Source organism: Doryrhamphus excisus, chromosome 1, assembly GCF_030265055.1.
Source record: "Doryrhamphus excisus isolate RoL2022-K1 chromosome 1, RoL_Dexc_1.0, whole genome shotgun sequence".
In the NCBI taxonomy this organism is placed as follows: domain Eukaryota; kingdom Metazoa; phylum Chordata; class Actinopteri; order Syngnathiformes; family Syngnathidae; genus Doryrhamphus; species Doryrhamphus excisus.
The window spans coordinates 9,025,731-9,047,942 of record NC_080466.1 but is presented as its reverse complement, the minus strand read 5'-3'; the positions used below and the strand labels follow the sequence as shown (position 1 = coordinate 9,047,942).

Here is a 22,212-nt window from a genome sequence, read left to right as displayed (position 1 = left end):
GTGTTCCACAGGCGCCTGATTCAAACATGGGAACATATTGTGGGTTAAAACATCTCTGAACATTCGTCAGATATAGTTCGGCCCACATGATGAGTAAGCAGCAATCAATGATGTTAATTTCCAAAACTATATAGTGTGTGGACCTCAACATACACACCCACTATCTAATGTAATCCAACAATATAATAACCGTTACAACTTACATTAAGGAGAATCACATGGTACATTTGCACAACCGAGCATATGCAAAAAGGAGTAGTAAGAAGCACAGCTTTAGTGATCATTCATTCCCACTATATGTTTTACATTTTGACACTTGGAATATATTGTTGGACATTCAAAGTGTCAATCAAAATAGACAATTAGAATATCTGAAGCGCCGCACACCTTTTAATACAGCTCTTCTATTGGATCACATTAGTGGAGGTAAGTGCACAAGTGTCGTGGGCGTGCTGGAGCCTACCCCAGCTGTCTTTGAGCGTGAGAGGAAACATTTATTTTCCCTCTAGACATAACCGAAATTACCTTAGCACATTTGAAAATATATACTTTTCTTGATTTTTCTCAAGCTGCTGTATCTCTAGTGCCCCAAACATAAAGAGCTCTAAAAAATCTAGTGCCTTCATCATTAAAATTTATTTTTCATGGTATAATTATTGTAATTGTAATTATTGTATAATTATTGTATAATTATTGTTTTTTTTCTTTACACTAATGGTTAAGTGAGAGTGCACATGGACAGTTTATTTGCACAGATGGAGGTGTAAAGCCTTTGAGGTCTGTGTGGACATATTTTGCCCACACAGACCTACAGTATGTGTAAAAAAGTATATTATGATTATGTGATTTTGGGAATGTAATGCTTATTTCTCCTTTTTTTCTTAATGTAGCAGGTGCCTCCCCCACATGTGCATTGTTATGCACTTTCCTCCCACATAATGTTTTTGTGGAAAAACAGCATTTCAGTCACTTCTCCACAAGTTGAGTTGAATGGATGATTATTAAAACCAAATCCTAGTGCTGTCATTTGCTTTTTTTTCCAGTCTCTGAGGTCTTATTAGTATTCAGGCTTTGAAAAGTATAAATATGAGCTTGTGATCTAGTCTTAACAACATCCTCTCAGTGGTGTTGAGTGATTGTGGTTTTACCATCTCATGCTTTCTAGTGAACTGTATAAAAATGCTGTTTGTTCTAAATGTGATACCCTCTGGCTTGGCTGCAGGTGGCCTAGTGAGTGTTACTTCTGCTACCCATCATGTCGCAGAGGAGCGGGCTGGAGGAGCCAGAGCGGTATCTCTTTGTTGACCGCGCCGTGGTCTATAACCCGGCCTCGCAGGCAGACTGGACTGCCAAGAGGCTAGTATGGATCCCATCAGAACGCCACGGCTTTGAGGCGGCCAGCGTGCGGGAGGAACGTGGTGATGAGGTATTAGTAGAGCTGGCCGAGAATGGAAAGAAGGCAGCGGTCAACAAGGATGATATCCAGAAGATGAATCCACCAAAGTTCAGCAAGGTGGAGGACATGGCTGAGCTCACTTGCCTGAATGAAGCCTCCGTGCTTCACAACCTCAAAGACCGCTACTATTCAGGACTCATTTATGTAAGTGCTTTCATTCATCATCTCACTAAAAGTTTGTTTAAATTATGAGCGTGTTTTTTTTCTTGTATGTAAAAAAAACGTACATGGTTGAAGCCCATAAAACCTCTCAAGCTTGAGCATCCATAGAGGCATCACTGCCCGGTCATCAAGACTTTTAACTCCCATTTACAGAAGTTGGCAAATGTCCAAAATGTCTACAATGCAACCAGATAACAGCTCCCACAGGGCCTACTATGACTTACTCCTTCACTTTGTTTTTTGGTCAGAATTTTAATGAATCCCTGATGTTTGAGGCTGCATTAAAAATACTGTAGAAGTGTGCAGTTCCTCTCCTCTCCCTAAAACCGGATATAGCGGGACCTCTGAAGTCTAACAGTCTGTTTAGAATACTGGTCGACTTCCAGTTGGTTTGGTTGCAGAAGCAATTCTTCCCATTCAGATTGTGGTCAATCAAATCAACCACCTGTAACTTTTAATGACAAATGAACGGAGTGTAGTGTTTGATGGGTTGCATTGCAGAAGTTCCCCACACGGGTCATTTTTTATTGTTTTTAAATGTCACATAAGTGTAAAATGTTAAATTAATTTTCATAACAACAAAACATTATATTCTTTTTTTGGTTTTGGTTTTGCTCCTATCAGCCCTGCATCCTATATAAATATCAGATTGCATTAGAGACATAGTTTACAAAGCAATTTTGGTCAAGTTCTGTTCTACAAGGGTCTTTTTGGACTATAGGCGCGATTTCAAATTTGCTAACATTGTTTAATCAGGATAGCCACTGTCTGATACTTATTCTGCAAACCCTCCCACAAATCATTCCACTGGGGTATATAAAGTGTAATTACTACAAATATCCAAATGAATACCACTGTTAATCCTATTTGTAACATCCCAGCTCTTCAAAAGCCTCTTCAGATTTCCCCTTCAATGGGTATGCTATCATATGGCCTATATTAGCTGTCCATTTCCCCTGTGATGATGACCCACTTAGTGACATGCATTCTTGGAATAGTCCAGACACAGAGCTAGTGGGCCACCTGAGGCACCGGAACAAGACACAGGCTCAGAGTTTCACACTTAAGAGGGCTTTTCATTCTTCACTATTGTGACTGTATTATAAGGTAGGAGCGGAATGTAGCTGACCAGGTTGGTATTCAAAAATGTCAAATATCCTTGCATGAGCAGGGATTAGGTGGCTCAACTTTATTGCTGTAGAAAGTGTATAACTGTGATTTATATAGACTCTTTTATGCCTTGACGGTGAGTACAAACAATTAGCCTTTTTAGAGAGAAACATGTCAACACTTTACTGGCTGGTATCCAGTTATGAGTGCTTGTCTAGGCATCCAGTCTTTTGACATCAGTTCCCTGCTAATCCCACAAATACCCCCTTGGGGTCCCACTGTCAAGGGCAGCCAGCTGAGTCATTCATGCTGGGTCAGTAGCAGTGATCCGTCTGTCTGACGCTGTGCCCACCGTAGGGGGTCCATGAAGGGGTTACTGTGGCACACAAGCACAATACAAACGATAAAGTGGAGTGGATGCCAGATAAGCTTTTGAGTGTTGTGATGAAGTGATGGAGTCATTTTACATTCCAAGTGGCAAATAGAAAATATGTATGATACTAGATTGTAGCACAGCCCAAATCATCTGTGCACATGGAAAAGATTGTAGGGGCGGGGGCTGTAGGTTGGCCATCTGGTGATCTCAAAAGAGCATATCATGTGCATGCATCACATGACACATTGACATCCCGGAAATGTGTTTGAAAGTTTTATGGTGTGAAAAAAAACATACCAAATTTACTACAGTCTCTGATTCTGATATAGCATGTTTACAGTGCTGTCTACAGTCGCTACAGTATAAGATAAGATAAGATAAGATATGCCTTTATTTGTCCCTCAGTGGGGAAATTTGCATTGCACAGCAGCAAGAGTACAGAATCAGTCAAGCAGTACAAAATATAGAAAAATAAACAATATAAACAACCCAAGTATTAGCAAAATCAACAGTTTTACCCAGTGTTATATACAAATACAGTATGCAGATAATATGGAATGAGATGAAATATATAACCAGTCTATACACTGAGATCTTGCTAGTGAGTTAATATGAGGACATATGTAGGACATTAATATGTAGAACATTATTGTTTTAACGACCAAGACTATAGAGTCATGAACGAATTTTTTCATGTAATGCACCAAATTTATTATATATTATATTGACACAAAATGCACTTCGGACTGTACTGGAAGCAGCAAAATCCACTCTCCATAACTCATTGAGCCCCAGTGGCAGAGTACTTTTATATTCTTTCTTGTGCTGAGTCACTGTCCGAAGCAGCACAAAATATTAACACCAAAATAATGTTGGTCCAGGGATTTGCATTCAGATATATTCTTATTAAATGTTTTTTTGTGTGTTTTTTTATAGACATACTCGGGCCTATTCTGTGTGGTCATAAACCCCTACAAAAACCTCCCCATCTACTCTGAGAACATCGTGGAAATGTACCGGGGCAAAAAGAGGCACGAAATGCCCCCACACATCTATGCCATCTCAGAGTCTGCTTACAGATGCATGCTACAAGGTAAGCCTGTCAGCTGCGGTCAAGATTTAAAACCAAGGCAAAGTGTGTCTTTCACAAAATCTTGTTTGTCATATGACAAAATGAAAAGTAATTGTCTCCTATACATGTGAAAAAGTTGACATATTTCATATATTAAAGTTAATATTTCGAACCTTTTGCTATGTGGTCCTCATCTCTATTTATAAATGGCTGGTTCGGTCTCAAGAGTGTCTCTCCATAATACTGCATCTTTAATACTATTGGGTCAAGTATGATTTTGCAATGCTACACTACATGTATCTTTTTTGGTTTCCACATTAAAATAGAAGCATTTTCAAACTAGAAATGCATGGATGGTCACAAAATGTCCCACCAACCGTCTGGATTTTCTCTTGTAGTTACTAATCCATGCAAAGTGAAACTTTAAAATAGCTTTACAGATAGTTTCCTGTTTGTCCGAAACCTTGTGACTGAAGACCTTTATTATGAATTACGTCTTTAAGGATTCAGGCATCCTTGCAGTTGGCAAACTTCCCAGCACTCTGAGCAGTGAATGACTGGGATCAGACCAACAAGAATATCTAGGGTGACCCTATTGTACAGGACAATACACCCTTTGTACGACCGAGATGGTCGACGAGTGGTGGTGGTGACAAAAGTGGACAGTCAGACTGTCATTCCTATTAGGCTTTACTGTCTCCCAAAGGAAAACATTATAACATAATTAGCACCTATTTCACACATCCCTCTCTTTTAATCTCTTGGGAACAAGAAATTATTAAGTGACTGATCGCAATCACTCCTGTGACATGCTTTGTTCCAGGTGCCTGTGTTTTTGTAGCGTTTTTGTATCCTTGCTAAAACATATTGCTCCTGTTGTAGTTAGTTAGTTTACTCCTCCTCGTAGTAGCAAAGATTCATTTACAGTATTCCATAATAGCACCCTAGCAATCATAAACATGTGATCGCTAGCAAACAGGAAACACAACAGTGGTGCATGAAGCAAAGCTAGTGACAATGGTCTACAGCCAGCATCAGTATGCAGAACACAATGGGCGGGTTCTCCCTAAGCCAATGTTGTGGCTCTATATTTAGCTGGCTGACGATGGCATCTTTACTTGAGTGCACTAGTCTTCAGCTCTCACATGAGTATAGAACACGCTCTACTGGTAGCAGTTGTACAACAGAGCACTGATACATTGCTGTAGTACACTACAAGGACGCAGAACACAATGCACATTCATACGCACATAAATGCGTAATTGTCAGTGTTTCCCATACATTCATTGGATCGCCACAGAGTAGATTTTGCGCTATATTTAGCTCGTAGGGGTACATACATCATGCAATTACTCTGTAATCAAATACAAGCAGTTACGAAAGGCAAAGTATTTGCTGCGGGAGCGTAGACCCAGAATTGCGGGGCATTTCCACAAGCAAGGGGAGTGTGCACAAAGAAAATATTGTATGCTTTCACGATGAATCAAACTGCACGTTTCATATTTAATTGCTGGGCCTTTCAGAGAGATAGAATGGAAATACACTTTTGACTTAAGAGAGACCTTAATGCTCTTTGCAGCCCATTTCCCATTGTGATCATATCAGAATTAACAGTGTTGTTGCTTAGAAAAAGGGGTTTGTAGGTTGGAGATTAGTGGATACCAGCTGCTCTGCACTGGCCCTAAGCATTTCAACAACCTGATTAATATTATCCAGTTTCATAGTAAAGCACAAGTATTTTCTTTTCTTTCCCAATTTTTTCCACATGATAGTTGACCGGGCATTAAAAACCAGCACAATGCTGCTACTATTAAAGAGCATGTGTCTAGTTTAAATACATTGGAATCCTACTTTGTGTATTATTTTTGTCCTACCATGATTATACAGTATGTTACATTATAGTGTTGTCGCAGTGAATACAGAAGTCAGTAGATTTGTACCTAAACCGGCATTTTCACAATTCTCACACTAATAATAATATACAGCTATAATGAATTTTGTGTTTAGGTTTCATTGTTAGCTCGACAGCAGCATCATTTGCCTTCGGATTTTAACTTTTGGAGCTTGGAGAAAGATATAGAATCCTATTTGTGGCTAAAGGGTGTCTGAGTCTTGGTTTTGTTACCTCTTCATTGCTGTAAAACCAAATAGCGATATGATGGATTATTAAATGAGGTGTTAACTAACACCTTCACAAAGAACTCATTTGATTTTGTATGGATAGTCTGCGGCTGTACACAATGATGGTTTCCACGCAAGGATGACCAGCCCTGGTAGGGTTATGAAATATGAAAGTGGTGGGTTTTTGGTTGGGTTGGTATGGTGGGTTGTTCACAGTTCCAAGTGCTTTTTTTCATTTTGCTGACGCAATGTGTGGTGTAAGTAACAATTTAACATTCTTTACTATCATACAATTACAAAAATAAGTTGTCAATCATATAACAGGCGCAAACATGCTTGAAGAACAAAAGTATCTTCATGTTCCCATCTATCATCCCAATTTGTTCTTCTTTCCTCCAGTCAGCTCTACTGGCTGCCTTCCTGTCTGTCAGAAGTTTTTATTCTGTTTTTTATAAATACCTTAATTGAAATTAAAATATTATTGACAGAGGTCCCTATCAGATTTCTCACTCCACAAAAATGTTCCACTTTGGAAAGTAAAAGCTGATGATCTCTACTGCACATGTTTCCATTTGTAAAGCTGTGGCTGACACACACCAGCCCAAACTCTACAAACACCAGTCATCTTTGTCATTTTTCCCCTGTAAAAATGGTTTTGGATTATTCAACATCCTTGACTTTCAAAACACCTCCCTGTCATCCTTGTCAACTGGACCATATTTACGCTAATGTGCGGTTTTCAGATATGTGGAAGATGTAATAAGATGATGTGGTTCATAACTTTCTTTCAGGAGCCTTTACTGCTTCATCATGTGATCTTTTAGTTGTTAAACACTCCAGACAGACACACCATTTATTTAATAGAGCGCATGTTTGTTCTCTTGGATATAAATGAACAGTTTAGAAAATGTCTGTCCAAGTTACTGTATATGAATGCCTTGAGTCTTTTATGTAAACATTTTAAAAACAAACAAAGCTTTCACAACAGGATACACTAGACCTGATTTGATTGTCTTATCAAAAATAAAGTGCACAGTGACCGAAAATGGCTGGTTGTCCAGTGCCATGAATGGTATAGTAGCTTTGCCCTTTTCACTACTCGTCAGGGCTAACAGCGGACCACTGCCTGTCTCTTTGCTCCAACTAGCTTTATTAGCCTCAGCTCGATTGCTTGTTATCAGTCTGGCAGACCCTTGCGGAGGTAGATAAGATCAGTGTATAAGATTGGTTTCATATGCAAGGATTGGCCAATCTCCGACCCCCCCACCCTCCCAAATTGAGGAAATTGTCACTGATCGGTCGATGCCTCATTTTTACTACTCTTCTTTTGTGCAGTATTGTCTGTCTTGCATATTGAAAAGCATGAAAACATTCAGTGTTTTAATAATAGGTTTTATGTCTTGGAGGGATTTCTTTATTGCTGTAGCCCTACTCAAGTCATATGAAACTGGCAGCATCTCCTCAAGTCATGCACAGCTCACCAACTCACCTAACGGCCAGCAAATAATGTACTAAAAGGGGGGAAAATGGGAGTGTTGATTTTCTCATTTGCAAAGATTCGTAGGATGTATCTGTTCCTCATATGTGCTGGTGAGGTTGTTGATGTACTGGCAGGGTTGCCAGAGGTGAACTGATCATTGGATCTTCTCTGTTTCCACTCCAGTGAGTGTGATAAATGGCAGCCTCCTTACTGTGTTTTGTATGTCGCTTCAGCTAGCAACGTCAATAAAGATGATTGTGAAAACAATAGTTCAGAGGTACCAAACACAGTGCCCTTGCAATAAATGTTGTATGTCTTATGTTGAGATATGAAGGATTATTTTAGTTTGTCAGTAAGATTTTCAGTATCTGATATGATTGTTCTGTCCAAGTCATTCACATTCCGTTGCTAACCTTGGTAGTGCTGTTGTCATGTTTATTAAATTAGCAACAATGACATCACAAATACTCATCACCAAGCTACTCCACCTTGCCTTTTGATGGCTCATCTTGCTCAAAGATGCATACAGAAAACAGTATTGAAATTGAACAAGGGAGTAGAACACCTTCCAACCACCTGAACCTTACTTATGTTTTAATCATCTCATGGTCATCCCATTTTCTATGATTGTTAGGGAAACTCGGATCTGAGCTTGGCAATACAGCATGTCCTTCATGCTAAGCTGCGTCCTCTGATGTTGAGAAAAGGCCTGAAAGTGTGTATGTGTGCACAAGTGCGTGTATGTGCGTGTGGTCGTGGCCGCGCCGCCTTGCTACAGAATTTAACTACAGGAAGTTCAACGCGAGGAATTCCAGATTGTCCCTGATGACTCCTCCAGCTGTTTCCTCATTCAGATACCTTTCCTTGCAGTCAGCACTTCACCGATTTGGCTTGTCCCCACTTACAGTCCCATTTACAAAGAATCAATGCTGCCCTGTGAGGACCCTTCAAAGGTGTTTGCACGATTGCTTTTAGCTGTTGTCAACATTGAGCAATGTTAATATTGCCATACTGTCATCTTTCAAAATCTTGACACCTACATCACAGTTTGTGTTTCACTTAGAAGCTGTTGTTACATACCAAATATTTTCAGAATTCATTCGCAGCCTTTTGAGTTATGATGGTAACAAACTAACATTCATACATAGGTGGTTGAAAACATAACCTTTGTTCGTGAAGGTATAAATAGCAAGTTGAACAAAATCATGCGTGTCCCATTTTTCCCTTTCTTCCTACTAGCTTTTTTTTTTTTAGCATTTTTGCTTTTTTTTAAACATTCCTTCTTTTTTCACTACAGTAACTGTGGCCAGCATTTTAATCCAGTATGAGCAATGTGAGTTAAGTGGTGAATTATACCTAAAGCTTGTTCTTAGTACTGTTAGGCCAGTCGTGTGACATAGGGCACGTCCTTAGCTAGTGAGTGGGACACAAAGTATCGTTTTCCCATGACATCATCACTGTTGTACCTTGAAAGGGATTCATTTTGTTCATCAACAATATAATTTGATGAATATCATTTATTTAAAAAAATCACACTGTGTGCAATAGATCTGTGTAAACAGTATTTATCTATAAACAATACCACAACATTAACGCAATAAATGTTTTTTTACAATCAAGGTACCAATTTATTTACAAATAAAAGACCATGCATGCATGCGTGTACATCTGTGTGTATGTGTGCATGCATTAAAATTTCCCGACAATGTACGCTACACTCCTCCATGCTCTCCCACTTCCTCTTTGTGTCGTGTGTGCTCTCCTAGTCCCTGCTGAGCTCTTATCAAATGCGCTTCTGCCACCTAGTGGCTGTTTTTATGGCTTTAAAATTTCTCGAAAGCCTAATACATAGGTGGGGAGGTACATCATCACCTCTGTTGTTGTGATTAGCCGAAACTCATTCAATTAAAATGTGCCTGTGGTCTTAAAGTTTGATCAACTGATGAAGTTTGAACATCCTTGAGATCCAACAGTGCAAAACGTAATTTATTTATGTAAACAATACTCATAGGTTTCATATGACAATTTTGAAGGTGACAGTTACCTTTCCTTTTCAATGATTTGATGACCCTCAGTTTAGCAAACTGCTGATACAACATTTTCATCTGTTTCATGATGCTGTCAGAGCCATTGGAGGCCAAGTCACAAACAGGCTGCTGATGTTAACTTATTCTTCTGTTTTCTGCAGATCGAGAGGACCAATCCATTCTTTGCACGTGAGTCTACAGAGTGTTTTCTCCCCTGATAATTTTCAACATTTTCCTGTATAAATCAATGTTCTGTGGGTTGAGTTTGACTTCGCCTCTGCTTATCTGAGATTTTTCTTGGCCTGCCACTCCCGGCTTTAAGTAGAACTGTGCCTCTGGTCTTCCATTTCCTCACTATGTTCCTCACAGTGGAACCTGACAGCTGAAATCTCTGAGCTAGCTTTGTGTATCCTTCCCCTAGACCAGTGCTTCTCAATTATTTTCTGTCATGCCCCTACTACGGGACAGAAATGTTTTCACCAATTAATATATTTAACCAGTTAATTAATATGAATATTTCAAGTAAATTTAATGTTTTTTTGTTAAGTGTGCAGGAGTAGAGGGTACATGGCTTCAAGTCGAATTTCAGAAGGGGTACACAACTGTAAAAAGTTTGGTAACCACTGACATAAAGTACCGAGTACATATTTTTACTTGACCGCAAGACCTAATTACACAAGCACTGCAACACCCGACGACCAATACAATCCCATTAATCCCCTTCCCATTACCTGTGCTTTACAGCTCCTAACTGCGCTTACAGGAGTCACACACTACTTTGAGCATACTTGGCATGTGCAAATTTGCACTTGAGGTAAAACCCCAGACATAGTCTAAATCGGAGCGGTCCCTCAGTTTTTTTTAAGGGCTTACAGGACTTTAGAGGATTTCCTCCCTCCCTTTTTTTTTGTTTGTAACACCGCAGATGGAGCAACAAAAAGCAAGCTCAACATTTACAAAACCACAGCTGCTAAACCAGACCAATACTTAACATACAGAAAGACACATCATGAGTCTGTGTAGCCCTGTGCTATTTATTATTTTTTGAGGAGGGTAGTCTTGTGTTTTCTGACTTATTCTGAATGGGCCTGCAAATCTATACAGCTGTCTCGGCTCTATTACTCTACATTTTTTACTGTTTTGGGCAAGCCTGTTTATTTTAATTAAACACATTATGCTATTTTATCTCACAGTGGGGAGTCAGGAGCTGGCAAGACAGAAAACACAAAGAAGGTCATCCAGTACCTGGCACATGTTGCCTCCTCCCACAAAGGAAGAAAAGACCACAACATTCCTGTAAGTATTACCTGAATGCTACCTCATATATTTCTGCAATTATTTAGCATAATAAGCAGATTACCTGTGTGGACCTATTAAATATTGTATACCTATTTAATGGATGTAAGTTTACATATTCAGAGTGAGCTCATTCTGGAAACCAATCATTTAACTGTAGTATTGATAAATATACAGTAAGTGACAACCTTTCTGGTAAATCGTTGCATGTATTAAGCTGTATTACAAGTGATTACAGTCAGTGTGGCTTTGGTCAGAAAGTTTATGTTTACAGTCTAACTCTTTGCATGTGTTTGTGTGTAACAAACAGCCTGAATCTCCTAAACCAGTGAAGCTGCAGGCAAGTCTGTATTTTTAATTACACATCATTGATATGCATGCAATACTGGCCACAACAATCATTCACAAAGTTTTGAGAGTCTGCAACTATAAATTCTTGATAATAATCAAATGTAGTTCAGGAACATGAGTTTCACAACTAAAATTGAGTAAAAATGATGAAAACACATGAAACATTCTTATTCACTGTGTTTACTTTGTTCTTTCACTGTCAGGCGCAAAATGCAGTTGTAAGTACTTTTAATAGATGACATGTGTGTCCACCAAACTCCATAATCGTGTTTCATGTACGTACTTTGTCCATTTAAGTGTGCCATTATTTAAAGTTGCTTGTCTTTTTTTTTGTTTGTTTCTTTTTGTTGTTTGTTTTGTTGACACTGACATGTGACAGTCACGTGTTAAAAAGTGTTTATTTCTCTGGTTTTATTTCTAGGGTTAATATCTGTTTATCAAGATTAATTACAAAAATGCAAACATAAGGAGTTTAAATGTGGATATTGATGCCACAAAGCTGGGTTTTTTTCTGAAAATATATATAGCTTCTTTGCTAATTGAATAAGTTACCGTTTTTTTTTACAAAATGAACAACACAAGTTGAACACCCCATGCTTTATAGTGTATCACACCTGTGACTAAAATACTGGTGATATGTTTATCTTGAACCCTAGCTGTAATTGAAGTGTCCGGGATGAGGATTATAAACAATAGACGAACAATAGGATCTATTGTTATGATATTTATTTTATTTATTTGTGCCTGAATTCTGCCTCAGTTGTTTCCTTGACATGACATTTAACTATTGACTCTACATGATAATAACAATTGACTCCCCCTCCCATATTCTACAGAGTGGCCCCGTGTTTTATGTGAGTAGACTCACCTCACTTACCTGACTCGCCTCACTTACAATAATCAGATCCTCCAGGATTTTGCAATGTTGTGATTGCTCCAATTCACTAAAGATGGCGCTCAAGCAGGGGTAAAGTATGAGTAATGTGTTAGAACATAAACATTGACAAGTACTTTTTAACTTTTGTTTTATTTATTTATCTTTCTCTTTCTCCCACACTTTTAATGCTATGCATACAAAAAAGCAAAAAAACTCCTGTGGAATCAGGCATTTCAAAAAATCCTGGGGGAACTGGTAAATTGCTGTAAATTTTCAAAAATATGCTCCTGAGTTAAGTATGGGAATAAAACATATATTGTTAGTTTTGTTGAAATCCTATACTTTGGGGGTTTAATGGTTTTTTTATGTCACCAAGAAATTGTGAAATCCTGGAGAAACTGAATAATAGAATTTGCCTATTCACATGCTGTCGCTAGTCTTTAACTTTAGCATGAGCTGTACTTTCTGCTAATGGTGTTGTGTTTGATTTGCTATTTATAGAACACTCGGGACTGCACGACTCCCTGTGTGACTGCTTCATTAATTTTTGGGTTCCTACAGCATTTATCACATTTAACAGTGTAATCTGAAACTTTAAATGCTTTCAAGTTATACCATTTTCTAGACCAAAATGATGCAACATTGGGTCAGTAGTTGACTATCAATAGCCAGGGGAGGAGTCAAATTGAAAGCACATTTTGTGTGCCGCTTTTCTGGGTTCCGTGTAACAGGTAAAAGTGGTTAAATGCCAGATCCACAATTATGGCTCTTAAGGGGTAATTTTCCTACATTTCTCTGTTTTAAAAGAAGCTACTGAAGTCCAGTACTGAAGTTAAGTGAAGTGAAGTTACATTTTTATTTATCATTCAATTTAAAATGCTCATGACACCAAAAAAAAGTACATAATGAAACATTTTTATCACACTGCTATCAAAAATTAGTGAAATAAAATTGGGAGTTTAATGAACCACCATCATCTTGGCTGTGACGTGACAACCAGAACAAGTTCTGGGAACCACATTCACCAAGAAGGTGGCATATACACAAAAATAACAATAATAACATTTACTGATATTGTGTTATGATTAATATGATATGTTTTTAGTGATAGCCACTGACAGCTCTCAGCTAGCCCGAGGTGCACAGAACAGCACAGACAATTGTTGTTTTCCTAGCAATTTGGCATGAAAGCCCATACTATTTTAAGATTCTTAGTGACGATGCAATCAAAGACGATACTTGGGATTTACTGTGGCACACTACAGCAAATACCACATTAGCCTCCTAGCTGGTGCATCATAACCAAGCCAGTTAGGAATCAACACTTCATTAGCACAGCACTAGGCTGCCTACTATATGCCTTTCAAATGCTTTTTCAAATGCAAAACCTCCTGGATCTTCCAACTTTTGGAGCCCCAGATGCTCAAGTTAATTTTCCCACATCAACTTGGTCTTGACTAAATTGAAAACATTTTGTATCGTTTCCAGTGGCCTTTTACTTGCTTTATAGATAAGCGGACATTCCTGTGACCTCCAGAGCAGATGTTTTACCACTGAGTACACATCTTCAACTGGCTTCTCCCCCTGGAAAGATTTAGTGAACCAGTTTGACTGATCCTCTTTAACTGTTCTCAATCTGTCCAAAAGTCTGCTTTGTGGCCTGCCAAACTGCCTGTGCTGTGGGGAGACACAAACTTGTAGCTAAGGCAGAGATATGAAGGAAATGATTGAATAATTAGAGGGGTTGTTTTAGCTGCAGAAGGAGTGGCTGTAAAAAGCAATAACAGTTGTACAACAATTGGCCTCCTCAAGTGGTAGAATCAGTTGTCACACAGACTCCCCTGGTGTCATAAATGTGGGTCAGCTAAATTGGACCCCCTCTGGGCTTTATAATCGGCTTGTTTGGGGGTTTTTTGTGAGAAAATTTAAAAACACACAATTAGGTTTGCAATTAGCAATCCCAGTGACCATGATGCATCATAGGATTGTTGTGATAAATGAAAACAAAGAAGCAGTGCTCAATTAACTGCACGAGAACCAGGCTTAGCCAACTCTGCTTCAGTCCAGCTGCTCCAAGACTCAATTAAAAGCATGAACCATCTTCTCAATGCTACCATAATATCTCGATGCTGATTCCTTACGCCTGATTTCCCGTGTGTGGAAAAGGGCCTCTTTAAGCCTCAGCTATTTTTGAAATTTGGCAAAAATGCACCTCAGAAATAACGTTGTAGAAAAAAAAAGTCTTTCCCTCAGCATTTTGGGATTCTCTGGTCAGGATTAAGCGCATAATGCGGTTTGAATGGAAACAGGACTGCTCCACATGTTTAAACAGCTGCATAAATAGCATATTTATTTATTTAGCCTTGAACCGCCTGTTCATGGAAAATGTCTCTTTTGTCTCTGCAAGAGACAGTCAGGGAAAAAAATCCTCTATTATCTATTTTCTATAAAGTGGTTTAATCCATGCAAACAGAAAATGCTTTGCAAAAACAAGGTTATGGTAATGGTAATGGTTTAATTTTATTTGAACATGCATCAGGTTACAATGGAATGCATCACATAATCAGTTCACAGTTCCACATTTCCAAAAGGAGTCGGAAGAAGCAAAGCTTATTAAATCCTACCCCTTATCTGTTACTTTTACAACCTGTTACTGTTACATTTGTTCACTTCCTGTATTCCAGGTATGATTCTGCACACTGAAATGCTCTGGCTTTTTAACATTGTGTTTCAAGTTTAGTTCTTCCCTGAGATCATGTTTATCCTCTAGTGTTGTATATCATTTTTAGATAATAGGTTATTATTTTTGGGTTTTGATACATGAATGCCAGGTCTGAATGGAGGAACATTTAGCATTAGTTATTTAGTCACTACTTCTTGTCCCTTTTTTCCTTTTTCATAATGCAACTCTATTTTGTGTACTTACACTTGGACATTGTTCATGTCTTTTGGTATGAAACACATGACTTCCAGATGTCTGCTGTCTGTCTGCATGGAACTTTTTTTGTTTTTTCTTTGAATAATCTCATTTATTTTCTGTTTTGCTTGTTGGTCTTTGTTTTAAAGTGCTGACAAAGCATTGCTGTAACAAGCCTGTTTTTTTCCAGGGTGAACTGGAACGTCAACTCTTACAAGCCAACCCTATCCTTGAATCATTTGGGAATGCAAAGACAGTGAAAAATGACAACTCGTCGCGTTTTGTGAGTGCAGAACAAAATATGCCTTTGCAAAGTCACATTCAGCAACTTAAAATGTCAACACCATGTCAGCACTTTGTGTGATCCTAACTGGGTACCAAGATTGATAGGGATGTTGGAAATTGATGTATTTATAGCTCGTCTTATGCACTTCCTAAAGCTTTCATTTTGTCTTGCAGGGGAAATTCATCCGGATCAACTTTGATGTCACCGGTTATATTGTTGGAGCGAACATTGAAACATGTATCCATTTTTATTATAGTTGTTAGCTGAATAGAATTGAGAGATATTTAGTCACAAGTTCTGTCCTGGAATTCCTTCAGTGATAAGAATGTCATATAAATAATAAGTCATAATTTTTCCCTTGACTGCTTGACTCTCAAGACTTACTGGAAAAATCCAGAGCCATACGCCAGGCCAAGGATGAACGCACATTTCACATTTTCTACCAGCTTCTGGCTGGAGCTGGAGAACACCTCAAATGTGAGTATGAAACATGCAGGTTTATCTACAACTCACTTCTTGACTACTACTGCAGAACTCCGGGTCCTCCGGTTTCCGCCCACATTCCAAAAACATGCATGTTATGTTAATTGGCGACTCTAAAAATTGTTGATGTATGAATGTGAGTGTGACTGGTTGTTTTTCTACAGTATCTGGCAACCAGTCCAGGGTGCACCCAGCCTCTCGCCCTAAGTCAGCTGGGATAGGCTCCAGCATAATTCCGCAACCCTAGTGAATATAAACGGCATAGAAAATGGATGGATGGATGGATGGATGGATGATTGATTGATTGATTGTACCCCAGTGCAAAAAGCATGGTCCTTTATGATACCCCTGGTGACCTTGCTTCTTAAAGTTCCTTTATTCTTTCATCCACAGCTGACCTGCTTTTGGAGGGATTCGGCAACTACCGTTTCTTGTCCAATGGCAACATCCCAATCCCGGGCCAACAGGATAAAGACAACTTTCATGAGACTATGGAGGCCATGCACATCATGAGCTTCTCCCATGAGGAGATCCTAGGTATATTTTCCATTGTTTGCTTTACTTGTTCCTTTGTTTACTCTACGCTATAATAAGTATAATCAGTATTTTGTATTAATGAAATTTATGTTAAGAGTTTATTGTGTATTGTTGTATGTGTGCAGAAGCAAATTAAATACATGCAGTGTGTCAAACTATAGAATAAGGCAAAAATAGTGCACAATTTTACACTAAAAATTATTTTTTTCCGGTGCTCTTATTTTCGTAGCCATGTTGAAAGTGGTCTCCTCCGTGCTTCAGTTTGGAAACATTGTATTTAAGAAGGAAAGGAACAGCGACCAGGCCTCTATGCCTGATAATACAGGTAAGCAACTTTCCTTTCTAACATAATTTATGTGCCACTTGTGCAAATATTAAGTGTTCAATTTATATATTAACAATGTTTTTGCCACCACAGTCAAATATAAATTGCATCAATCTGATGTCTTGTCATTGATCTGATATTAACCTTGATTAACTGGAGCTTCCCCACACATCTTTTATTTTGCTTCAAACGTGGTACACAGACGTAGGACATTGACACAGCTGCTGTATACCATACATTGAAGCTCACAGCTTTTTAGAATATTCTTCAGCTCATTTCCCCTTTTCCTGGCATATTTGCATTCGGATCCTCTCGCTCATTACGCGGAAGGATGTTGATTTATGGCTTTTCTCTCCCTCAACCTTGTCAACCTGCTATTAAATCCCATTATTGTGAAGATTTACTCATGATGGAAGTGGGGCCCAGTTCCAAACATGTGGCTGTGCTTATGTGGCCCTTTTAAAAAGAGATAAAAAGAGGGAGACTGGGCTTAGTCCTAATGATGCCTCACTGCCAAATATTTTAGAGACTAGCTGACTGAGACAGCTTCTTGCTTGTAGTATTTTCAGTCTCCAGACAGAGAATTGGACATTTGCATTGTATTGCATATGAAAATATGCAATATGGCATAGTTATAGGACAAAATTGAATGCAAATTGATAATAATTTATTACGCCATTATGTCTCAAGTGATTACTCCATTGTTATACTTATGTGCCTTTTTTACATTTTAATGTAAATACATTGGTGTGCCTTCCTTCATCTGTTTTCCAGCTGCTCAGAAGCTGTGTCACCTTTTGGGCATGAGTGTCATGGAGTTCACAAGAGCCATCCTCTCACCAAGGATCAAAGTGGGACGAGACTATGTCCAGAAAGCCCAAACTAAAGAGCAGGTTGGTTGTTAAAAATGTATATTTCCTGCACAGATATTTCAAGAGCATATGATTTTTAGAATTGTCGCTATATAATTTGGTTGTTTCTGTGAGAATTATGACTTTTTCAAACATATTTTATTTTTCTCATGTGAGACAAATGCCTTTTGCATCCTACTGTATATTATCTCACCACTCCTATCATTGCTTCAGGCCGACTTTGCAGTGGAGGCCCTGGCTAAAGCGACATATGAACGCCTGTTCCGTTGGCTGGTCCATCGCATTAATAAAGCATTGGACAGGACCAAACGACAGGGGGCCTCATTTATTGGCATCTTGGACATTGCTGGTTTTGAGATTTTCCAGGTTTGGATCTTTTTATTTTCATCTTTTAACAATGTTTGGGACAACAAAAGTTTGTTGAGAAAATGTGAACTTGCTCTAAAACATCCTCAACAGGATTGTTTTTCATTTAGCATTGTTCTGACAGAAAATATTTATTAAAGCCATCATCCCCAAAGTATTGTAGACAGATGACATAGCAATTTTTTCTTCACAGTTAATCATTTGTGTTTCTTCTCCTCTTGTTTACAGCTCAACTCCTTTGAGCAGCTGTGCATCAACTACACCAATGAGAAGCTGCAGCAGCTCTTCAACCACACTATGTTCATCCTGGAGCAGGAGGAGTACCAGAGGGAGGGCATTGAGTGGAGCTTCATAGACTTTGGCCTTGACCTGCAGCCCTGCATTGACCTCATTGAGAGACCCGTCAGTACTGTGCTCTTACTCAGACTTAAAAACTTACATTTGCTTCTGATGAGTGGCTATATGATGAAACCGCAACAACAGTTGTAATCCATATCATCACAAAACTTGCTCTACATTATTTCCTTTAGGCGAACCCTCCAGGGGTGTTAGCTCTGCTAGATGAAGAGTGCTGGTTCCCCAAAGCCACAGACAAGACCTTTGTGGACAAGCTGATTCAGGAACAGGGGACACATACGAAGTTCCAGAAGCCAAGACAGCTCAAAGACAAAGCCGACTTCTGCATCATCCACTACGCTGGCAAGGTATGCTTCAAATTACTCGTAGGTGTATTTTGGGTCATGTGCATGCATGAGTTCCTTGACGAGTGATACCATACCCTAAATATTTATTTTATTTCCTAATTGTTTGCAAGTGGGAAGTTTACAAGCTTCTCCTGTGGTAGAAATTGGGTAAATTACTATGAGTGGATTGGGACTTTTCTAGTGGTGTTATGCAATACGACACAGAGAGACCTGCTGAAGAGGACATCTGCTTAACATTATGTGAACTGCATCTTATGCAACAATCTTTGACAAACCGCAAAGATTTGAGATTTTGTGCTGTGGAGGGAAAGAATGCTGAAGCACAGAGCCACGTCCCCAAATGTTCATTATTAGGAATGCACAAAATAAATCATCTGGTGTGTAGTAAAGAATACACTATGATCTTTGCATGATTGCCAGTGTTGGAAATAACACTAGTAGTACTGGCGTTAAAGGCCTTTATTGTTTTCTAGGATAGGGTAATTCAGTCGTCTCTCATTTATCGCAGTTAATGGGTTCCAGTCCACGAAATGTGAATTTCTGCGACTGAGGATTCAATATTAATATTATAATAATATAATATTATATATTAATTAATCATGTTTTTTACGTTATTAGAGCACTGTAGACATGAATATGTATAATATAGTCACCTTTATAGTCACGATGAGCAATAATAAAACATAACTCACTGTTAGCATTGGGAAAGTTTGTTGTTGTTGTAGTATCTCGAAAGTAATGTTGGTCGATCCACAGCATTAAAATACATAAATAAATAAACTATGACGTTTGTCACATCACTGATATACAGGACAGCCAGTCTAACATTAATCTGACAACACTGCTAGCTTTGTTTACACCACATTGCACATTAAAAAAAAGGAATATAACATTCTTACTACATTTATACATCAGAAAATTGGAAAAGCATAATAGGTCCCCTCTAATAATCATTTTCAGGAGGAACAAGTACAACAGTTATATGACTAGCTTGAGCACTTGTGCTTAAGTCTTAACAATCTAGATGTACTGTATGTGTCATGCCTGCCCACGCATGCATCATAAATACCAATGGTAAATATATATATTTTTTTCCCATTACCATCACAGGATTCTAAAAGTCTGTCAAATATTTTAGAGGGTATTTGAATACCCTTCAGGTTTTACAAAGTCACCTCTAAGAATATTTTATTAAATGCCATATTACAGATTTGACAGTTGAATGGCTTTCCTGCAGGTGGACTATAAGGCAGATGAATGGTTGATGAAGAACATGGACCCTCTAAATGACAACGTGGCCACGCTTCTGCATCAGTCCACAGATAAATTTGTGGCGGAGCTCTGGAAAGATGGTGAGTCATGTTACCATAATAATAATAAATTCCTCTGAGTATCTGACTAAAAAGCGCTATACTAACAGCCTGGTCTGCGTTGCTCAGCCCCTCTCTGTCTCTCTTTGTGTTGTAGCGATTCAGACCATTCAAAGGGCTTCATTCTATGACAATGTCACTAGTCTGGATGAGCCAGCAGGTGAATGATGGGGTACTGTCATAGCAGACCTGGGCCAAAATAATAGTGCAATTGTGAAATCAACATCCCTAAAACAGATTAAACTGACAGCCTGATATATACTGTATGGTATATTTTAGCCCAGATCTGGTGGATCATCTGTTTCATGCTTCTGGCAGTGCCACCATTTGCTTCCAGGCTGCATGGCTCCTTGTCTTGGCCATAAGCAGTAGCACCAAGCCCTGAGCTCAAGTATTGTATAGCTGCCTATAGTTAAACTTGTGTCCTTTGTGTGCTGTTATGGGTGAAGGAAGCTTTTAGGATGTAGGGAATCTCTTTGTAGTTTTTTTTCTCATGTGGTGTGATAACTATGCATGAGGTAAATTAAGGTCTTGGCTGAGGTAAAACGTTTAATGGCATCAATTTCCCGCCTTTTCTAGTAGCAGCAAATTGAAACCAGATGCCGTTTTGTGATGTTTGTGTTGGCGCTGAGCTCAAGGCGTCAATGTTGGAGGTTTCAAACAGCTGGCACACATTACAGCACTCTATGATTCATTATTGTTGTGACGGTAATTCACCTAGTGGGCCATTCAACTGATTTGCTGTGTGACTTTTGGGAAGATTCATCACAATGTGTTTGTTCCACCAGTTGGTGAGATGAGGCTAGACTAATAATTTTAATTGAAATTAATGGGGCAGAGTGCTACTAGTTCACAGCATTTCAAATATTTTAAGCACACGTCCCTCTCGTCCTACTGTTGCATCAAAAATCTATTGTGTGAATGCTGGGAGAATCAACCAGTCATTGTGTGACAACTACAAGTATGATAATATGATTATGCAGCAACCAAATACAAATTTCTTTGTGTTTTAAGATGTATTAGTATTCACGATGGATTTAAACTGTAATAAAGAAAACATCAGCTACTTGCATATGACCAAATCAGCAATCAGCTATAATGTCACCCCATATTTTGCTTATACTATATTCCCAAAGGGGTGTCTGGGATTTACAATTATATGCTGTGAGTGGTAACAACTCATCTCATTTCAGCATTCACACATTGTTTATGGCAGAACTGCAATTTGCAGTTGTCTCTGGTTATTTTGCATTTTGTTTGTGTTCATTATAGAGCATATAATTCTGTGCAAGTAGACAGCGTTAGTGCGAGATTTAGGATTGTATGTGTGCTGCTGTCTTACAATCATATGTAGTGTCCCTATCATCCATCCGCACTGGGCCTTGTAACTACATCACTGGTTCTCCCTCCTCCCTGTCAAGTCATGCTGTCCTAACTAGTTTTACGTGTTTCTTCCCTACCAGTGGATCGCATAGTTGGACTGGATCAAGTGGCAGGGATGAATGAGACAGCGTTTGGAGCTACCTACAAAACAAAGAAGGGCATGTTTCGAACCGTGGGTCAGCTCTACAAGGAGTCACTCACCAAACTCATGGCCACGCTGAGGAACACCAACCCCAACTTTGTCCGCTGCATCATCCCCAACCATGAAAAACGAGTAAATGCACACTCTAATCTATTTGTATTTAGTCAAGTGAAAATAAGAAATGTTTCATCTACTGTAACTTTTCTTATATTAATGTACTTGTTTGTATCCCCTGGGTTCCACCTTTGCCTGAATAATATCCACTTATTATTTCAATAGTACATTTTGATGTACAATTGAAGGAATCCCCGTTGCATTTCTCTGTATTTACCATTTATTTCTTCTTCCAGGCAGGTAAACTGGAGCCTCACCTGGTTCTGGACCAACTGAGGTGTAATGGTGTTCTCGAGGGGATCCGCATCTGCAGGCAGGGATTTCCAAACCGCATTGTCTTCCAGGAGTTTAGACAGAGGTAACACATGATGTATTTAACTTTTTC

The 22,212-nt window shown here is 38.8% G+C and overlaps 1 protein-coding gene across 2 annotated transcripts in view; it reads left to right on the top strand.

Annotated features, from left to right (window-relative positions):
• myh10 (myosin, heavy chain 10, non-muscle) overlaps window positions 1–22,212 on the top strand; it is a 34,530-nt gene that overhangs the window by 901 nt on the left and 11,417 nt on the right. The window contains exons 2-19 of one of the 2 annotated variants that reach the window (XM_058068496.1): window positions 1,223–1,600; window positions 4,041–4,197; window positions 9,966–9,993; window positions 10,998–11,100; window positions 11,411–11,440; window positions 12,288–12,305; window positions 15,436–15,528; window positions 15,705–15,768; window positions 15,910–16,008; window positions 16,408–16,551; window positions 16,781–16,876; window positions 17,651–17,769; window positions 17,962–18,114; window positions 18,343–18,516; window positions 18,645–18,818; window positions 20,056–20,170; window positions 21,652–21,845; window positions 22,064–22,185. In XM_058068496.1, the coding sequence (XP_057924479.1) occupies window positions 1,256–1,600; window positions 4,041–4,197; window positions 9,966–9,993; window positions 10,998–11,100; window positions 11,411–11,440; window positions 12,288–12,305; window positions 15,436–15,528; window positions 15,705–15,768; window positions 15,910–16,008; window positions 16,408–16,551; window positions 16,781–16,876; window positions 17,651–17,769; window positions 17,962–18,114; window positions 18,343–18,516; window positions 18,645–18,818; window positions 20,056–20,170; window positions 21,652–21,845; window positions 22,064–22,185 (2,228 nt within the window). In that variant the 5' untranslated portion in view covers window positions 1,223–1,255. The remainder of the gene's footprint in view (window positions 1–1,222; window positions 1,601–4,040; window positions 4,198–9,965; window positions 9,994–10,997; window positions 11,101–11,410; window positions 11,441–12,287; window positions 12,306–15,435; window positions 15,529–15,704; window positions 15,769–15,909; window positions 16,009–16,407; window positions 16,552–16,780; window positions 16,877–17,650; window positions 17,770–17,961; window positions 18,115–18,342; window positions 18,517–18,644; window positions 18,819–20,055; window positions 20,171–21,651; window positions 21,846–22,063; window positions 22,186–22,212) is intronic. The other variant, XM_058068506.1, reaches the window with a different exon arrangement.